The sequence below is a fragment of the Morone saxatilis genome, unplaced genomic scaffold, assembly GCF_004916995.1.
Source record: "Morone saxatilis isolate NCDOM2014 unplaced genomic scaffold, NCSU_SB_2.0 Contig17, whole genome shotgun sequence".
NCBI classification, from domain to species: Eukaryota; Metazoa; Chordata; class Actinopteri; family Moronidae; genus Morone; species Morone saxatilis.
Genome location: NW_023339729.1, coordinates 13,387,927 through 13,405,696, shown reverse-complemented (window position 1 = coordinate 13,405,696; position 17,770 = coordinate 13,387,927). Strand labels below are relative to the sequence as shown.

The 17,770-nt window shown below is 41.6% G+C and overlaps 3 protein-coding genes across 5 annotated transcripts in view; 1 reads left to right on the top strand and 2 right to left on the bottom strand.

Moving 5' to 3' along the window:
• The window catches only part of rab3da (RAB3D, member RAS oncogene family, a), a 7,808-nt gene extending 6,253 nt beyond the window's left edge, over positions 1–1,555 (bottom strand). Inside the window, 1 exon segment of the mRNA XM_035660368.1 lies at positions 1,398–1,555. The gene's annotated coding sequence lies outside the window, so the exon portion shown is untranslated.
• A 1,322-nt stretch (positions 1,556–2,877) lies between these two features.
• pld6 (phospholipase D family, member 6) lies at positions 2,878–7,636 on the bottom strand. Of its 3 annotated transcripts, XR_004796681.1 has the most exons (5): positions 7,573–7,629; positions 6,477–6,661; positions 5,748–5,977; positions 3,478–3,772; positions 2,878–3,264 (listed from the first exon to the last, which is right to left on the bottom strand). XR_004796681.1 is itself a non-coding variant. In XM_035660585.1 (4 exons), exons 2-4 carry the CDS (start codon positions 6,644–6,646, stop codon positions 3,549–3,551), a joined length of 624 nt encoding a protein of 207 aa, XP_035516478.1. In that variant the 5' UTR covers positions 6,647–6,658; positions 7,573–7,636; the 3' UTR covers positions 2,878–3,548. The 3 variants fall into 3 exon arrangements, 2 of the variants coding, with proteins under 2 accessions (XP_035516478.1, XP_035516477.1); XM_035660585.1 differs by having other exon boundaries at positions 2,878–3,772; positions 6,477–6,658; positions 7,573–7,636; XM_035660584.1 differs by having other exon boundaries at positions 2,878–3,772.
• Positions 7,637–7,673: 37 nt separating this feature from the next.
• LOC118327282 (transcription elongation factor 1 homolog) lies at positions 7,674–11,275 on the top strand. The gene is made up of 4 exons (XM_035660586.1): positions 7,674–7,788; positions 8,117–8,253; positions 8,367–8,437; positions 10,078–11,275. The coding sequence occupies exons 2-4, from the start codon at positions 8,138–8,140 to the stop codon at positions 10,140–10,142; spliced, it is 252 nt and encodes an 83-aa protein (XP_035516479.1). The 5' UTR covers positions 7,674–7,788; positions 8,117–8,137; the 3' UTR covers positions 10,143–11,275.
• The last annotated feature ends 6,495 nt before the right edge of the window (positions 11,276–17,770 follow it).

Below are 17,770 nucleotides of genomic sequence, written 5' to 3'. Positions count from 1 at the left end.
CCAGGGTTACCTCTGTACCAGTATAGTATAGAGATATTTGCAACAAGTATGTCAAGTATTTGCTCAGCCGATAACCCTAACCCTAACTGAAAAAGAAACAAATCTTAGTATTCGACATGAGTAATGAGTGCAAGTTGGCTCTATCACCAACCTCCTTGGCTGATACTGGCTTATTTAAAGATTGCAGGGTTGGACGTCTGGAACAACGATATGGGTAAGACAGTACTCAAGTGTTCGAATGTCAGGGGGAGGAATCTCAGCTATTTGAGAATTCAGGGGTGAGCGCTCACATGTCTGAAATTCATCCACACTAATAGCTGGGCAGATGTTGATGTTGGTAAATGGAAGTGTTGTTTTAAAAATGGCCTGTCTTCCTCCCTCATCCCTCTTAGCCTCCTCTCTCATCCCTGTGCTGTGTCCCAGGGCGTTCTCCCTCTGCTGTTTCTCCCTCTATCACTCACCCACTGCTCTCTCTGGCCATTTGTCACATGGACTCGAGTTACAAAGCGTATGGGAACAGTGGATGCTGAGCGGTGGGCGAGGGGGCAATAGATTCTCCTCCCCTCCATGTATGTTTCATCCATCAACCCACCTGACCATTCGTCGACCCCCCCGACACTCCCATTTAAACACACATACGCACATTTATCTTCCTTTGCTCCCTCTCTCATATTCATCCATCTATGCATCCCTCCTGTCATCATCCATCCCTATGTCACCCACTCCACACTCTCTCCTTCCTCCATCTCTCTGCATCATGAGGCGGCTGAACCATCCATTCATCCACACAACCACCACCCCCCTCCCTCCCTCCACACTCCTCTGTCAGAGAGTCCTTCTGTACTCCTCCCTGATTGCTCTGATCTCTCTGGAGACCAGCTCAGCATTACCGCTTCCAAGACCATAAAGAGGGGCTGGCCGGCGTGCTGCTGCACACACTCAGCAAAACACCAGCATCCACGCATGCGCCTACACACGAGTCTGAAAATAGGTGCAAATGGGTGTATGGAGATTTAAATCGCTGGATGCATTTACTTTAGCAGAGAGGCAACAGGTCATGTCCCATAAAAGCAACCGCGTCTTAACACAAGGTGTGACTTAAAGAGCAGATGTTGACGTCTGGAGCAAAGAAGCTAAAGTTAATGGTAGTGGGAAATGAAAATGGGGTGTGCACTTCGCAAGACCAAGCTACTGTTTGTATGAAGACACAGGGGATCATGACACTTGTTGACACTTAGTATTAATCTAATTATTCTTGTACTACAAACACAAAGATAAGAAGTTCAAGCAACAGTTCGCCTATTTTGCCTACACTGCTCTACCATACGGTGGCTCAACTCCAACCTGGTGGCATTAAAGCAACCTGCTGCCGTGGAAAGTGTGTGAATGTCACTTACCTTTGGAAGCGGTTTATGAGTCTGTCTCCTCCGTCCTTCCCGCGGTCCTCCACCTCCACCAGAAAGCCGATGGGTGTGCGCTGCTGTGGGGCGCTCCTCTTCAAGGCGCTCCGCTCCCGGATCTCCACCAGACTGTGCATGTGCCGGTCACCGGGACACCCACCAACCACAGTCAAGTCAGCCAGAATATATACACGGCACTTCCTGTGAGGGCTTTCAGAATAAAACTACTAGTTTGCGTTCAAAAGTGTGTGAACTTAAAACCATGTTTAACACGCCTGTAAGTGCAAATATGTGGGCTTGTTTGTCTCTGTTTAAGCAACTTTGGAGCAAAGTTAAGTTGTCTTTGTTTTTACCTGTATTATGCATGATTATTGCAAGGTTCGGTGCAATATTTACATACATATGTTTATACAGTATGTAGGAGCTGCTGCTTTTCATATGTGATTCTGTGAAGTGTAGTGCAGTATATTAGCATCTATAATCATTCATGTTAACATGTGAGCTGTAACTAATAATTGTTTTCATTATCCATTAATCTTGTGATTATGATAGGTAGTTGAGACCACAATAGTCAGAAAATAGTGACAAATGTCTATTACACCTTGTCAGAAGACATCTTAAAGTAGCTTGTTTTGACCAACCAATTGTTCAAAGACTAATGCTATATTCAATTTAGAATTAGTCTACATAAAACAGAGACAAACAGCAATGTTTTGCATTTAAGTATCAGGAGCCAGCAAATGTTTGCCATTTTTGATTGTTTAATTACTTATACTTACTTACCACAGTTCATCAATAATCAAACTTATTGTCCCCACCGTCCCAAAAACATAGGTAAATACATCAATCGATTAATCATCTTATTGTTTCTGCAAAAGTAAAATGGTACATTGACGAATTTTGCTCATCTATTGTAATGCCAAACCTTTAATTTGAAGGTAACTCCATTTATTTCCGGTGTTATTCTCTCCTTCACTGGCTAATTGACGCAGTTTCAATAGTAAACTTCAGGCTGTAGTGTGTGTGTGTGTGTTGAATGGCGCAGGCGTTACGCAAAACGCATCAAAACTCATGACCTCTCAGTTAAATTGCTCACTAATATACCGTGGATAAAATACAGCAGATGATTCGTAAAGTCTAACATTGCCATTAAGTACGCTGAACTTCAAGATGTAAACTGCTGAAATATTACAAGTCTTCAGTCAGACAAACCAGTTTGGGCCTTTATCAACAAGCATCAGCCTGACTGTTGAGCAATGCAGGGGAGTCATGCACCCAGGCACATTTAATCATGTCCAAACCAGATCAACTCCACTTGTGTCTGCAAACCTAAAAGGGTGTTATTGTTAAGCATTGAGAATACCAGTGTGTATTTGTGCTGTAAGGCCTTTTTTGTGAGTTTGAGACGGAGTAAATCATGTTGGAGCAAGAGAAAAACTACAGCTGCGAGGCAATGATGCAACAGACCTGCCAAAACTGCAGTGTGAAAGAGGGTTTTTATTGGTGCTTGGCAAAACATAGTCCCTGAGACCGCAGAAGCACGCCCTAAACAATACACTGGGTTTTTACATTTAGTTTCATCTAGAATTAAACACATGGTGAACTGTGGATTGTTATTTAAATAAAGACATTAAACTAAAATTCTGGACTAGCCTAGCCATCAGCCTTTAGTAATGAGGGGGGAAATGTATCATGTAAGAGATTATTGATTACATAATGACCATTAAGAAAGACACCTCAATGGAGATATTTCAAAAAGCAAATGAAGTGTAGCATACAAAATATTAAAAATGTAGAAGATTAGGCCATTGTTTTTGTAAAATATAACAAAACCTAAATCAAACAGGAACTCAGGAACTGCAGCCTGTTGAATCAAATGACACACAGTTATCTGTTACATATTTAAAATAAATATTCAAAATAAACTGCCATGAAACGTCCATTATCTTAAACGGTAACACTGTCACTTAAACATAAACAAGTCTTCCAAAAACTAGAAGTAACAGAGCAAAACAGGAAAAGATCAAATTCTGTAGAAATTTGTGGCCAAGCTGATTTTAGCACACATACCACCTACCTCAAAGGTTCCTGAGCTCAGACTCAATATTTATCATGGCTATTGATGGTTCTAGTGGTAACCTGGGTACTTTAGCGGTGGCGTTGGGCCGGATCATTGCGTGCCCACAACCTGTGGAACTCTTTAACGAAGGGCTGCACCAGTTTTGGCTCCTCAGTGACGAGGATGTTCTCCATGTTGCCCTGCACTGCTTGCAGCGTCCAGTTGAGGGAGCCCGTGATGAGAAGCCGGCTGTCCACCACTGCAAACTTGTGATGCATATACACAGAGCCCACGTCGCACCGCACACAGATCCCTGCGGAGGAGACGGTAGAAAGGAAGGAGGGAAGAGATTATTCTTCAATGCCTCAGAGATGTGTGGATCTTCTCTAGTATTCTTCCCACCAATTCTGGTTTGTGCACAAAGAATATCAATGGGATGGGATTGTGGACTAAATACTACAAAAGGTGCTTTGTGTGAATGTAACTGTTGAAAAGTATGTAAGGATCATGAATGAATATTCCCGCACTTTAGTCCTAGGAGCTCCTCTAACAAAGAAAAATGTCTTAATGGACCGACCTAACCTGAGTTGTAACATAGAAGGGTAAACAAACTAAATGCATTAAAACTATTCAACCCCACTTTAACACCGTCATCAAAAGCTTTCAACACTCAGCACTTAACGTTTAAGGTCACATAAATGTTTTTATCCTGATCATAAGACACTTATTTATTTTTCTTATCTAGTGTGAGCAGAAAGATTGCGTTGCACAATAAATCTGACAGTTGTGAAACACAAAACCTGACAAATAATTTGAAACCTTGGCCTCTATATTTATTTCACCTGTCTGATTTAGTACAAATGTATATTTATTAGGATCTAGGGATTTTGTTATGCAACAAAATAATAATAATGCCAAGCTATAAATAACATACATTTTTACTAAAACTGCTATCAGATGTGAATGTACTCTTATTGATGGCAACTGGTGAAACAAAAAAAATCTAGTTCACTAAATAACTGCAGCAACTATTTTACATAAACCAAATATAAACATATTTAATATGATTTATTCTAATACAGTATATGGCACGAATACATTTATCTTCTTATTATCATTTTTTTTAAATTATCCTTTTACAGATCCTCTTCTGTTGTATGGAATGGGAAGCAGCTTAGACAGAATTATTACTTTGGTAAGGTTAAGTGCATGCCCTTTGTTTTTTTTTTTAATAGATTGAAAAACAATTACCAGAAATGTGTTTTTAGACAATTTATTTGAGCATTTTTCTTCCAAGGACAGGGTGAACATGTCCCCTTCTTGACCCCCCTAATTGCTCTGTGTAAAAACTTTTTTGGCTTTTTAAAATATACTCAACGTGAAGATGACCAGAAATGACAGGAAAGAGTAAATGCAACTGGCAATTAAAGGTCGATGTGTTTCCACTTTTGACCGTGACCAGTTTTGACAGTCCAGAGCATGTCCCTTTAAGATAATTTCCTCTGCCCTTTCCGAGCCAGTGTGCATCAGTGAATATCTTCCTTATGAGGGAAACATAAGGGAGAAGGGAGGGAAGCAAACTCTGGACTATCACAACCAGTGACGGTGAAACAATGTGCTTACGTGTGACTCACATTCAGCTATTTGAGAATAAACAGTGTCTGCAGGATGCAGTATGAAAACCGGAGTAGATTGTCCCTTGTGCCAAAGTCGTTCTATTGAGGTTTGCAGTCCATACGCTTGACAAACACTTTGCCTAATGAAATTTGCTGCCAGGTTGCCAATTTCTTACTTACTTAATTCTTACTTAACCATATGCAGTGGCAGTAATTTATTAAATGCAGAGGGCTGAGAGGGACTGAGACAGTGTGAGTGTGACACGTGACACAAAATCTTTCAGAGCTTTGAGAGCATGATTACTCTGACTCATAGGAGGGCTTGTAGTGGCAACCTCCACTAACCCAGACAGCTCCTATCATCTCTCTATTCACCACTAAGGAACCCAGTGGGACTTACCGACAATGACTCTGGTAGTCCGAGAACACATAATGAGCACCTTTTGTTGAGTAAGACCAGAGTCATCCTTCCCGTATTTCAAGTGAAATTTGTCGATGATAATGTTCCTGTAGAGGCTGGGGTGACTTTTTTTTAACAAACTATATCTCTATAAGGACTAAATACGTCCCCCTGGGCCTGTATTTGTGTTTTGTTTTGGCATAAACATGCTTCATCACACTGACTGTTATATTCACACAGCATGAAGACACAAATGGATCCGTTTCCCTTACCGGCCTTGCGGAGGATCCCTATCTGGGAGCCGGTAATGGCCACATAGTCCTTGTCAGAGAGGACTCGGATGGTGACGCCCCTGCCATACAGTGCTAGTACAGCCCTGCTCAGGTCCATGTTGGAGAAGGCAAAGACACACAAGTCCAGAGAGGAGGAAGCAGACAGGATGTGTCGGAGAAGAAGGGAGAAAGAAGTTTCTACGCCATGAGGCAATGGGCAGAGACACGAACTGGAAGAGCAGAAAACAAAAGAAAATTCCTACTTATTGTATCATTTATTGGTCTTCCATGGGGTATACTAATAAATGTGTTTTCAGTTTATATATTTCACCTCTAGTCTAGGTTGCCCACAAAGTGAGGAAACCAACTGTCAGGTTACAAGAGCTCTATTTAGCAACACATGCTGTGGACGGTTTTTAAGCTACAAAAATACATAATAATATATAATAACCCCAGTAGTCTTGTTCGTACTTACTTTAAATTTGGTTTTCTAGGTGTAATTTTATGTGAAAAATGTATTCAGCGGATAAAAGAATAGTCCTGTCAAGTGAAAAACAATTGGGATGAAGAATGGTAAATGCACTGCCTAAATCCACTTACTGAAAGCATTTACAGTAGGGGCTTTGAATATTTGCATTAGTGGCCATTATCACAACACACTTGACAGTGATACAGAGAAAATCATATATAGCTTCCTTTTATTCAATAAAGCGATTACGTTTCACTTACTGAGGTAAAGAGGGAGTGAAGATGTGCTCCACGCAGGCCATCTCCGAGGGAAAGAAGAGGACCTCATTGAGGATTCTTCCAGGCCTGAGGCGGCGAAGGAGCCAGCCAAGCAGCTCCACACTGATAGAGAGGGCCACCACACCCAGGCCGACCACCTTCACCGTCCACATCACTGACTTTCACTACTGAACAAAACAATGTTAAAGAAAATGTAGTGTAATGCAAACTTTGTAATGTTCATACAAGATCATGAAATGTTTTTGGGAGTTTTTTCTCACATGATTATGGACATTTTCATACAAGACTCATAAATTATGATTATCTGTTTTGCATGTGTGTTTTGTGGCATTTAAGCAACTAATGTTCTCAATATTGAGGATTTTTTTTCTCTATAGGCGAAAAACATAATTTAGATCCCTCATGTCCTAAAATACAGAATAATCTGTTACTGCATAAAACCTCTATAAATGTTGTTATAATCCCGTCCCACAAGTACGCATTATATATTTTCTGTTATTATATGAGGCTTATTAATTGCGTACTTAATCACTTATGATTTTATTTATTATATATTATATTTAATTTATTTTCAGTGCTGGACTGTAACTAAGAAGTTAACTACAATTTTAAGGTACTTGTCCCTTGTGTGTGTTTTTTTTAATTGATGCTACTTTATACTTATAATCCATTAGCTATATTTTGGAGGCAAATATTGTCATTCTATAAGTATTTATTTTAACAACTTTAGCTACCATCTGCTTCAGAGTCAGATTGTTAATACTAAATATAATCAACCAATGACTTATAGTATGTACATTAAAGTAGTTTAAATTAGCTCTACCTGACAAAAACTACTACATTCAGCTAAGCTAACCCTGTTGACGCGGTGTGTTCTTCATCGTCACTGGCAACAAGGTGATTTGTAACGTCATCGGACCATATCAACACTAAACGCTGAGTAAAGAAGACGACAGACGCCATTTGAACCAAGCTAACTGCGTAAGATGTGTAAAGAGTTAACAACTTAACATTTCCAGCCTGTTGGACATCCTGTCAAAACATAAAACATAAGACAGATTATTTAGAGGCAACACACCTTAGCTTCTGTCGCCACCACGCGGGAATATTACCAATGGTCGTCGGACGCTGTTTCGTCACTGCCAATCAGCGTGACTGACAGGTCAGTGAGCCAATGGCTGGCCGAGAAGCTCCGACGCTCTCCTCCAATCAGATAACACGAACCAGTGCCGGTCGGGTCTTCTTGTGAAAGCCTTTTCCTCATAACCGCAACGTGTATTTTCTACACACAAAGGTAAACTTTTACCAGTTAACAGTAAACAACCGCGACATGTTTAACATCTACAGCAAGTTGAGGGACAAACAAATGTGTTTTCTTTCTTACCAGAGTCCATTTTAACTCGTCTTTTTTTATCGTGAGGCGATTATGTTGTACTGGAGATCAACAACAAACATGCTAACGTTAGCCTGCTAACTTTGGTTGCCAACCATATGGGGCAACAACTGCTCACTGGAGTTGTTTTTAGTCCGGTGTTCACACATATTTACTCTTTGGTGGTATTCACCCATCGCACACGATCTCCTCTGTTGAATCTGCCTTGTGTTTGTCTCTTTAATCACAGACCTCGTTCAGTTTGTGTACAATGGGACGCCGCAAGTCCAAAAGAAAGCCCCCTCCTAAGAAGAAGATGACGGGAGATCTGGACTCTCAGTTCACCTGTCCCTTCTGCAACCACGAGAAATCATGTGATGTTAAAATGTACGTCAAGTTTCACCAAGTACATATCCTTAGGGGCATCAAGTTGTTTGTGTTGATTTCTGAGGTGAAAGTTGTCAACTTTTGTTGTTTTTTTTTTTCCTATCTGTCAACAGGGAGAGGAGCAGAAATACTGGGATAATATCTTGCACAGTCTGCTTGGAGGAGTTCCAGACCCCCATTACCTGTATCCTTATTCACACATGAATATTATGTTTTCACCACTTCCTCTTTCTCATACAGTAACACAATAATTTAAAAAAGGTCTATATAAATACAGGTCAATGACAACAAGTGTGTAATCGGCCTGTTCTGACACACAACCAGTTGCAACTGGACAGGTTACACACACAGCCAACCCGTCACTCCTCCATTCGGTCTCCTCCTGCTCTCTCCAATCACATGTACTGTGTTTTAATTCAGCTGAATTCACAATTTCATTCATTTACATATCTTTCTGTCTCTTGTCTGACACCTAAACACATAGAGAATAGGGATTTAAATGTAGAAATACTAGCAGTAATTCCCAAGCTGCTGTGCTACGGTCCTGGCAAAATCATAATTTTTATGATCACAGCGTCCTCTTAACGATGATTGGTCGGCCCCCATGAGCCCGAGCAGACACCACCCACGGTGCCGATTCACTAGGGGTGCTCCATTATGCTAACTTATGCTTCCTCCTGTCCTCTCTCCTCCCGTGACCCTGAAATTAGTCCTCCTCCACCATCATGGAGAACCTTCCAATTCCTTAAATGCACTTTGAGGAGAGAGGAGGCCTCTGAAGGACTTTAGAGCAAGGAAACACAGGTGTATCTTATGTGGAAGGAAGTAGCGTATATTTGGCATAATTAACTACTTAATTGACAATATTCAAACAAAATTCAGTCATTCTTTATTCACATTTTATTCTCGCAGCTCTTACTTTGTAAAGTTGTGTTTTTTTATTTTACAATACAACAGACATACACATTTGGTTTGGCTGTGGAAGTTTGTACCAGTCGGTTTGAAAGCTTACTTAGGACTGGCTGCGAACCCAAGGATTTCTCATATGGCAGCTTCAGCTCCTCTGCCCTTTCGTCTCTTCCTTGTATCTCTCTCACACATCTTTGTTGGGAGGAGCTAAGACGCGAAGAAAGGAAGTGAGTAAGGGAAGCGAGGAGACCGGTTAGAATAATGAAAAGCACTCCATGGGCGGGACTGGACTGTCATCTAGCTTATATGTAATGCCTGTTACAATGTGATGTAATATTGTAATGGAAGAAAAGGCTGAATACAGATGAGACGTGTCAGGCAGTGCAGGAGCAGGGTTTTCTATGGGAGACAACAACTCTCTTGTGGTTTAGACTTTAGGCTTTGTCACTTGTCAGACCTTTTTACAGACACAAAAAAAACTATATAACACATTAAAGCAAAGGGAAAACTCACAAAAGCATAATATGGCCTAACATTCAACCACTACATCCCCCATAAGGCTTTGACAGCCCTTCATTGTCTGAAACTCATATTAGTTATTGCTGTTTTATTCCAACAAAGCAATCGTTTGAGTTGATGCAGCGCTCAAAATTGACTAGCTTCAGCATTTTAAGAGAGACACGTGAAAGAAATACATTGGGTCTTGGAGGGTAGTGAAACAGGAACAAGACTGTCTGAAAATAACTGTAATTTCTTGATCTTACTTTAATGAATGATTTATAGATTCAGAATGACATTACTGCTTGAGAATTGCTGCCTGCCCTCAGCATAATAAGCAAACAAGACACTGCTCTGGCAGTCGCATTTTTTTTTCTTCTGTTCTGCAAATGTTTTCCTTAATCCTTTGCTCTTCAGATCTATCAGAGCCAGTTGACGTGTACAGTGATTGGATAGATGCCTGTGAAGCAGCCAATCAGTAGCCCTCATGGAGCTGGATACCCCTCAGGAACGGGATGAAGATGTGGCTGGTGGTCCTGGGCCCACTACAATCAAGCTGGTCAGAGGACATTTATAAGACCTTTTTAATATTCACAGGTTTCCATATGGTCACTTGAGCTTTACGGCTGTGTGAACAGCAGTTTCACTTATGAGGTCTTCAGCACAAAGCGTCTCTGAAGCGTTCCTGTTGTCTTATGATTCTTGTTATTCTGTGTAAGCCACAACTCTGAGATTTATTACGTAATTTGCGATATTCTTCTGCTTTCTGTTTTCAACATTTCTTTTCTTTTTTTATTCTTTTGGATGGTTCTCAAATATCCTTTACATGCGGTGAAGCCTTTAAGTAGTAGTTGTTGTGTTCTGCTTTAACTGCTATCTATTGTTAGCTGTACAAATATACAAGAGGCCTGTAGTGTAAGATAAGGGACTCCAATCTTGGCATTTTTAATGTGAAACAATAGAAAGTAAAATCTTTTTGGTTAGCATAATGAGAAACAGACATGTGAATATATGGATTTTGACAGAAACGGGTTGAAAACAGAGAACAGTGGGTTTTTCTACACACACTTTCTCTACAATACACTTGACACCAGCAGCAGGACCTAAATTTCCAGGTAGGCTGCATTGCCAGACTTTACAGAGAAGGTAGGAGTGAACTTCTTGGTTGAATGTTTCACTAGGATGTTACGGGTTGTGTTCACAGTAATAATATTTACCCACAGCTCTCCTCATTAAGAAAGTTGTGTCACAATGTTAGGTCATTCCACTGGAGAGAGGAATGAAGCTTAGCTGCTACGTTCAAAAGTTTTAAATTTTTCATTTAAGTTTAAAATCATTCTTTTTTTTTTTTTTCCTTCAGTTGATTGTATGTTTTTAGCTTACATGTTCAAGAGATAAAACTTTTACAGTACAAAATCAAAGTACAAATTGTTTGTTATTAAGTGCATATGTACAGAATCTTGTAATCGCTTGTCTGGAAATCAAGCATTGCTATTGGGTGCTGTTTTCCTATGCAACAGCCATCAGTGTTGAATAGTCTAAAACCAAACAGTTTTTTTTTTTAAACATGAATTCGGTAAGTGTGATCTTGGAAATAAAAAAGCAATAAGTGTTGGTTGGTTGTCTTTTTATTATATAATAAAGTAACTGTGCTGTTTTTTAATGTATGAGAGACAAGGTGTATTATTTATTACACAAAGAATTCCAGTTGAATCAGTAAGCACAAGATTTAAAAACTTGACACTATTTTTTTTATTCTTATCTTTTAGTGATCAAGATGATTTTGTTGTCTGATCTTGGTTTGGTTTAGTTGAATGTAATAATTTTATTTTTATTTATTTTTTAATCAGGGAATAGGAAACCAAAGATAGTGGTTAGATCTTACAAGACATAAACATGCTGTGCAGCTGGTGACTAATAGGAGGACAAGCTCAGAATTACAGTTTGAATTTACATGAACTGTCAAAGAAATTAAGATTTAACAAAGAAAATGGTTTTAAAAAAAACATATCCATGAATACTTCTACAGGTGTTGGATAATAAGCTTACATTACTATGCTTTGTGCTGAGTATAATGTATATTTAATAGGAAAAGTTGAATGGGGCAAAAAACAGACTATTTCTTCCAAATTAGAGTTTTTATTTTAGTTTGTACTATTCCTATTTTGATTCATCATTATACACGGGTGTAGTCAGCCATGAAAAACATGCTTTTTGGTTGAAAGAAAACAGTACAATGGGAAGCCCTCAGGTAGTGAATGAATGGAGAACCAGCAAAAACACATTGCAATAATTACAGCACTTAAACTCAAAGGTGTCAAAGACATTGGCAGTGCCAGTTTCAAAGTAAAATGTCTCTGTGAACAGCTTCTGATCTACTTTCCTGTGGCATCTGTGACCGTGACACATTTTTAGGAGTCCAGTATCCATTCATCCCCACAGAGCACAGGATGTAGCAGATCACAAATGAAAGAAGACACAGTGTAGCGAGGCTATGCACCAGGCAGGGCTGAGTGATAATAGATGAGATGTGGAGTGCCTGCCTGGGCTCTCCACCCAGGAAGAGTGTGTCCGTGCATGCGCGCACTGCACTGTGTATTGTGTTTGATGATGGACCACAGCTGGAGAGGTATTGCCGACGCCTTATGAAACATGCTGGAGGATGATTACAATGGAGAATGATTATCACTTAGTCTCTCATCTGTCTCTGCACGTCCCCTCCCACTCCCTCCCCCTCTCTTCTATTTCTCTCTTCTCTTTCTCCTCTCCCATTCAGCACGCGAGGTCAAGTGTCACTCCGTCTCCGTTGTCAAGGCTGCCAATCACCCACACAGTGAGTGCGAGGCAACTGTTGCCAAGGAAACAGAGCGATTCGGTTGCTAGGCACCTGGAGCTGTGCTCACAATAGTCATTTTGTTGCTTAGAAGCACACACACATGCATTCACAAATACACACAAAACCACAGAAATGGCTTTGCTCAATCAACAAGTTTACACAACATCAGTGTGAAATTCGTATAAATTACAATTACATACTGTGCTAATAAATAGCGATAGAGATTTGCTTAGGCAGTAGTAAGAAGTCATGGAATAGTAAATGATAAGAGTGTAATTTATCATGGGCACATTTGCAAACAGATGCTAATATATTGCTGAATTTGCAATGCAATGTTGATTTTCTAATTTATAATACTTAGCAATAATGCTAATGTACCAAAAATGTAATTCAGGATGTTTTATTCCAACACCTTTGCTACCTGATTAATCAGCATGCCCTGACGTCCAAGAATTCTTCAGACCCACACCACAACTTGATCAATAAAAGACATAAACATCCATCATTCTGACTAAAAATAGTTACCCATAAAATCAATCAGTCCCTTATTTCCCCACTGGCACATGGACCCAGTGAACCTAGCTGCAATGTGCATTCATATAAGTGGGATCTATCTGTATGTTTGTTTTCATAAGATCGATTAATCCCGCATTTCCCTACTGGCATGTAGATCACGTGAACCCTCGTGCAGTTTATATACGTATATGTGTGTGTGCGTGCGTGAGTCTGAGTCTCCATCATGACACCCAGTCAGATGAGCCGAATGCTGAAATGTCAGCAACGGGTGCAAGCCTTGACATGTCCTCATGTGTTACTGTCTCCTGTTGCTGCTACAGGCATCAAACTCTCACACATTTTTAGCATGAGCCAGGGAGTCAAAAATAGGAGTGCAAGAGTAGTTGGTAGTGGAGCGGGATGATGGTTATGCACAGTTATAATGTACCATCCCATGGCATTGCAGTCATTTACGTCCAAGGACCCACAAACAAAACAGTTTTTGGCACCAATTTTTGCAAACTTCAAATTTCTGCTCAGTGTGAGGAAAATGTTTGGTGCAGAGTGTGAAGGGCTATGAAAGACACTCATCAACTGATAAGATTATAGGCTCACTTGTGTGCACGACTGACTGACAAGGGTATGTAATCAAGAAGGTTTGGAATTAACGTCTGAGTCTGAAGACTTTTGTGTTAAGCTCCCTGAACTAATGCCTGGGGGTTTAGCTTAGTGGTGTGCTGCGAGTCTTCCCCACCAGCGCCTTCTGCAGGAGAGGCTGAATCTGGCCAGCGAAACAAACTAATTTCCTCCACAGGTGTAAAGAGTGACATGGTTGATAAACCTATGATGATAAAACCTTTGCAGTGGCTGGATTTGATTTGCCTAGCCCTGATTGCATTCTATTTAAAAACGTTTCTGATTGAACAAAATAAGCCCTTTCCCCATAAAAAGCCACCTCTTGGTGCTGAATTAAAAACCACCCCATGTCTGTGTCACCTCCTCAGCTTGGCTATACATTTATATGTGTCTGCCTGGTCTCTGCCATTGTACTTTACTGAATAGAGTTCTGCTTTTGGTCCCTTGTAGATGATAAAGCTTCCACTCGACTACGCGTATTCTCAAGCAATAACATCCACATCTGTATTATCAACCCAAGAATACCCGTGGTCGAGACCGGAGCAAAGAGGCCCACCTCCTCCCCTTCCATTCCTTTCTCTCTCCTCTCAGCTCTGGAGCTCATTCTCCTTTTCGGCGTGCACCCCCTCAGCTCCTGCACTCCTGAATGAGATTGCAGTATGGAAGGGGGAGAGGTCTGTGTAGAGGCAAATCTTTAAGGACAGCACCTAGGATAAGAGAGACAAAAAGAGATCATATTTATACTTTAAATGAAGCAGTGTTACCCCGAGGTTATAATACACATCTCATGCATGCTACAAGTCACATCTTAGGCTCATTGTTAGACTAGTAAGCAGATTGTAAGCTTTACGCAGTAGCCACACATGTACACACACAGGAGGCTTGCTATGCATCTATACCTGAGCTGCACCAAGTAAACAGTTTGTCACTGCAAACAGCTAGTCCCTTTGCTCTCCCTGGTATCAAGCAACCATTTAGCCAAGCGCTGAGGGAGAGGAGAGGCTCACCAATTATCAAATAGGTGTCAGTGTGTGTTAGACTGCACTGAGGGGAGAGACTGATTACCAAACAGATGTTCAGCCCTCACCTCCATCCCCTCCCTCCTAACCTCATGTCTTCCTATGTTCCATTTCCCACCCGCCCTACCTCTGTCTACCTATCTTTATCTTCTCTCCTCTCCTCTCTACTCCTTGGTATGTTCCCCATCTCCTCCCCCACACACTCTTTTCTCTTTTCCTTGGTCCATCCCATGGAGAATAAGCCTGACTCTTCCCCATCCACACTTGCCAATTAGAGACTCAGTAGTTGTCAATCAACAGCTGAGGAGGAGAGAACAAGAGAGAAGGAGAGTCATTGGGAAAAGAGGAAGTGTGTGGGGGGGTGCGAGGAAGGTGGGGGGAGGTGCATCAGCACCACAGACAGCTCCCCCTGGAAAACTCAGGCTAGTTCAGAAACATGACTTGACTGTCTCTCACTCTCTCTCTTTTTTTACTTCTTCTCATTTGTTCCCTACCTTAACCTTTCTTCTCTAATCACTGTAATCCCTCCATCTTCTTTCCCGCTCTTGCCCTGCGTTTACCCCTTTGCCCCTTTCTCCCCTACTTTCTCATCCTCAGCTCAGCTTGTTTATCCATTCAGACACATGCATAAACCATACATCCTCCTCTGTATCCCTTCAACCATCAAAGTTGCCTCACCACGAAAACCAGACAGTCCCGGAAAGTTCCCATTTGCCGCTGACAATCCTCTCACCTCACTCACACCTGTGATAGTCTACATCCTAACCCGCTGTCATTGCAAGGAAAGTGCCAAAAACTAGCTGGAGCCATCACGTCGAGAAGATCTTGACACTCGTCTCCCTCATTACCTATACTCTTCTAGTCCTCTCTCCTCACCTCTCCCTCTCTATCCTCGCATTTGCCTCTTCCTCCATCCCAACTGTCCATGTCTGGGCTGCTGCTGCTGATGACAACTCAAGTGGACGTGTCTTCTGTTCTCACCAAGAGCTGTGAAGAGATGTACGTAGGTGTCAGAGATCTGGTGTAAAAATACACCCTGCTGCTGCCCTCTTCACTACACAGGACCGTTCTGTGTCTGCTTTGTGTCACTGGACTGTCTCCGTCTAATTTGAAGACATGCTTCAGTGTAGTTTTAGCTGTGTGTGTGTGTGTGTGTGTGTGTGCATGCAGGGTTTGACCATGCTATCGACTCTCATATACAATGGGTGTGCCTGCAGGAGCAGTTGTGAATGTATGGATGGGGCCTATTTTTTGTCACCCGAGTTTTACTTTTCCACCTATTTACAACCATTATTAGCTGTATAGCTTGAAGAAGAACTTTATTTCATGTCGAAAGACATCTGGTTTGCATTTATAAGAAAATCCATTTCCTGAATTGACTTGATTGAAAGTGGACTGGCTCCAGCTGGAGGGCCTAATGAAAGGCAATCGGTCTGTGTTTCATATTTATGTCTGATGCAACAGACTTCATCAATCCTTTAATGTACCTGGTGTTTCAGATAGGATGCAGAATCACAAGTGGCTGTGCCAGAGGCAAAGACAAGACAGGCTTGAGACAGAGACAGAGACTGAGCGGACGGCAGGCTGCTGCTTGCACATTACTGCTTAATTGCTTGGAACTAAAGGCGCTGTTATGAGGATGTGAATGCTTATGCCTGCAACAGCAAATCTTTCCAGTCATTTTGGCTACACTGTAAAGTCTAATAGTCACTACCCAGACAAAAATAAATAAATGACCCGGTGATGGCTATTGCAACAGATTCAGCCTATAGTGCAGAATAAGAAACTACCCCTACTGTGCCTGTGGCCAAACTTTCAGTGACAAGCTTAACAGAGACACTCTGGTTTTCATAATCTTGCTGGGCCTAAATGCATATAGGCTCCAATTGGCCTACTAGCCCAGATAACCAGACAACCAACACACCACTGTAAAATTGCAGATAGCCAGCACCTGTCTTCTACGTGACAGGCTTGGATATCAAGCTTTCTTTGTTGTTGTAAATACATCCGCTTCCACTCACAAGGAGAACCCAGTTCACAGTGGCAAGCGTGGATTGAATCGTTAACCCTTTGCAGGGATGTGTGAAAGAGATTTTTTTTTTTAAACCATCTTTGTCTTTTATCTAACAGGCTACAAAGGAGGAAGACGCGCTGGCACGCTGTTGGTTAGATATTAAGCTGCGTGCAGGTGCAATTCTCATCAAGTCATCTCATAGGTAACTTGGGAGTGATGCTGATGGGACCAACCTGTTCAGTTATCAAATCATAAAGCGTGCCAGCGAGAAATTGATCGGGCGTTAATCCCATGCCATGCAGTGCTACAACCCGGCTCCCGAAAGCTTTAATCTACAAGTCTTGTTTTCTCCACTCCAGGGATTGTCAACAAATATCTGTAAATATCATGACAGGGTAAAGTGATGGGACACCGAGCAACGCCGCGCTGTGAACTGTGTAAAAAAAACACAACCCTAAAACGCTTATCATGGTTAAATAAGACCGAAAGATATTGAACTTACCGCTGCGTCCACCTTTCTGTCAGCTCCCATGAAGAAGCCGCTCCATATGCCATACATTGTATCCATGCTGAAGTGTGAGAATAGGCTATACTGTGCAGGGAAACGCCCCCCCCCCCCCTCCTCCTCCTCCCTGCTATCCCTTTCTCTCCTGTGCGCTTCTCCTCCTGCTTGTGGGGGAATCACATAACCACTCCTTGTTTTTTCCATTCTCACCGAGGGAGGGATGGAGCGATGGAGCCTGATGCAGCAGCATCAGCATCCCGTGCAACTGAGCTGCAACCTCTCACCTCTCCTCCTCCTCCTCCTCCTCCTGCTCACTATTTCTCTCTTGTCCATGACTCTCTTCGTCCAGCCCTGACGCCGAAGAGCATGCCCTATAGTGTAGCGGTTCCCAAGCTGGGATCCGGGGACCTCTACGGGGCCATGATTAAACTCAGTAAGCCCAAATGAAAAAAGAAAACGTGTTTGGGGCTAATATTATGAATTTCTACTGAAGCTTACAGGAAAATTGTCCGGAGACTAAATCTTCTGGGACTGTGGTTTCCATATACTGTCTGTTTTAGATTTCTTACATATTGTGTGTGTATGTGAGTTTTTTTTTTTTTTTT

Excerpts from the sequence above, each read along its gene's own strand:
- LOC118327282 (XM_035660586.1), top strand. The coding sequence starts at position 8,138 with ATGGGACGCCGCAAGTCCAAAAGAAAGCCCCCTCCTAAGAAGAAGATG. Across the intron at positions 8,254-8,366 it reads AAATCATGTGATGTTAAAAT|GGAGAGGAGCAGAAATACTG; the intron begins GTACGTCAAGTT and ends ATCTGTCAACAG. Across the intron at positions 8,438-10,077 it reads GTTCCAGACCCCCATTACCT|ATCTATCAGAGCCAGTTGAC; the intron begins GTATCCTTATTC and ends TTTGCTCTTCAG.
- pld6 (XM_035660585.1), bottom strand. The coding sequence starts at position 6,646 with ATGTGGACGGTGAAGGTGGTCGGCCTGGGTGTGGTGGCCCTCTCTATC. Across the intron at positions 5,978-6,476 it reads TTCACTCCCTCTTTACCTCA|TTCGTGTCTCTGCCCATTGC; the intron begins GTAAGTGAAACG and ends CTGCTCTTCCAG. Across the intron at positions 3,773-5,747 it reads AGGGATCCTCCGCAAGGCCG|GGATCTGTGTGCGGTGCGAC; the intron begins GTAAGGGAAACG and ends TCTCCTCCGCAG.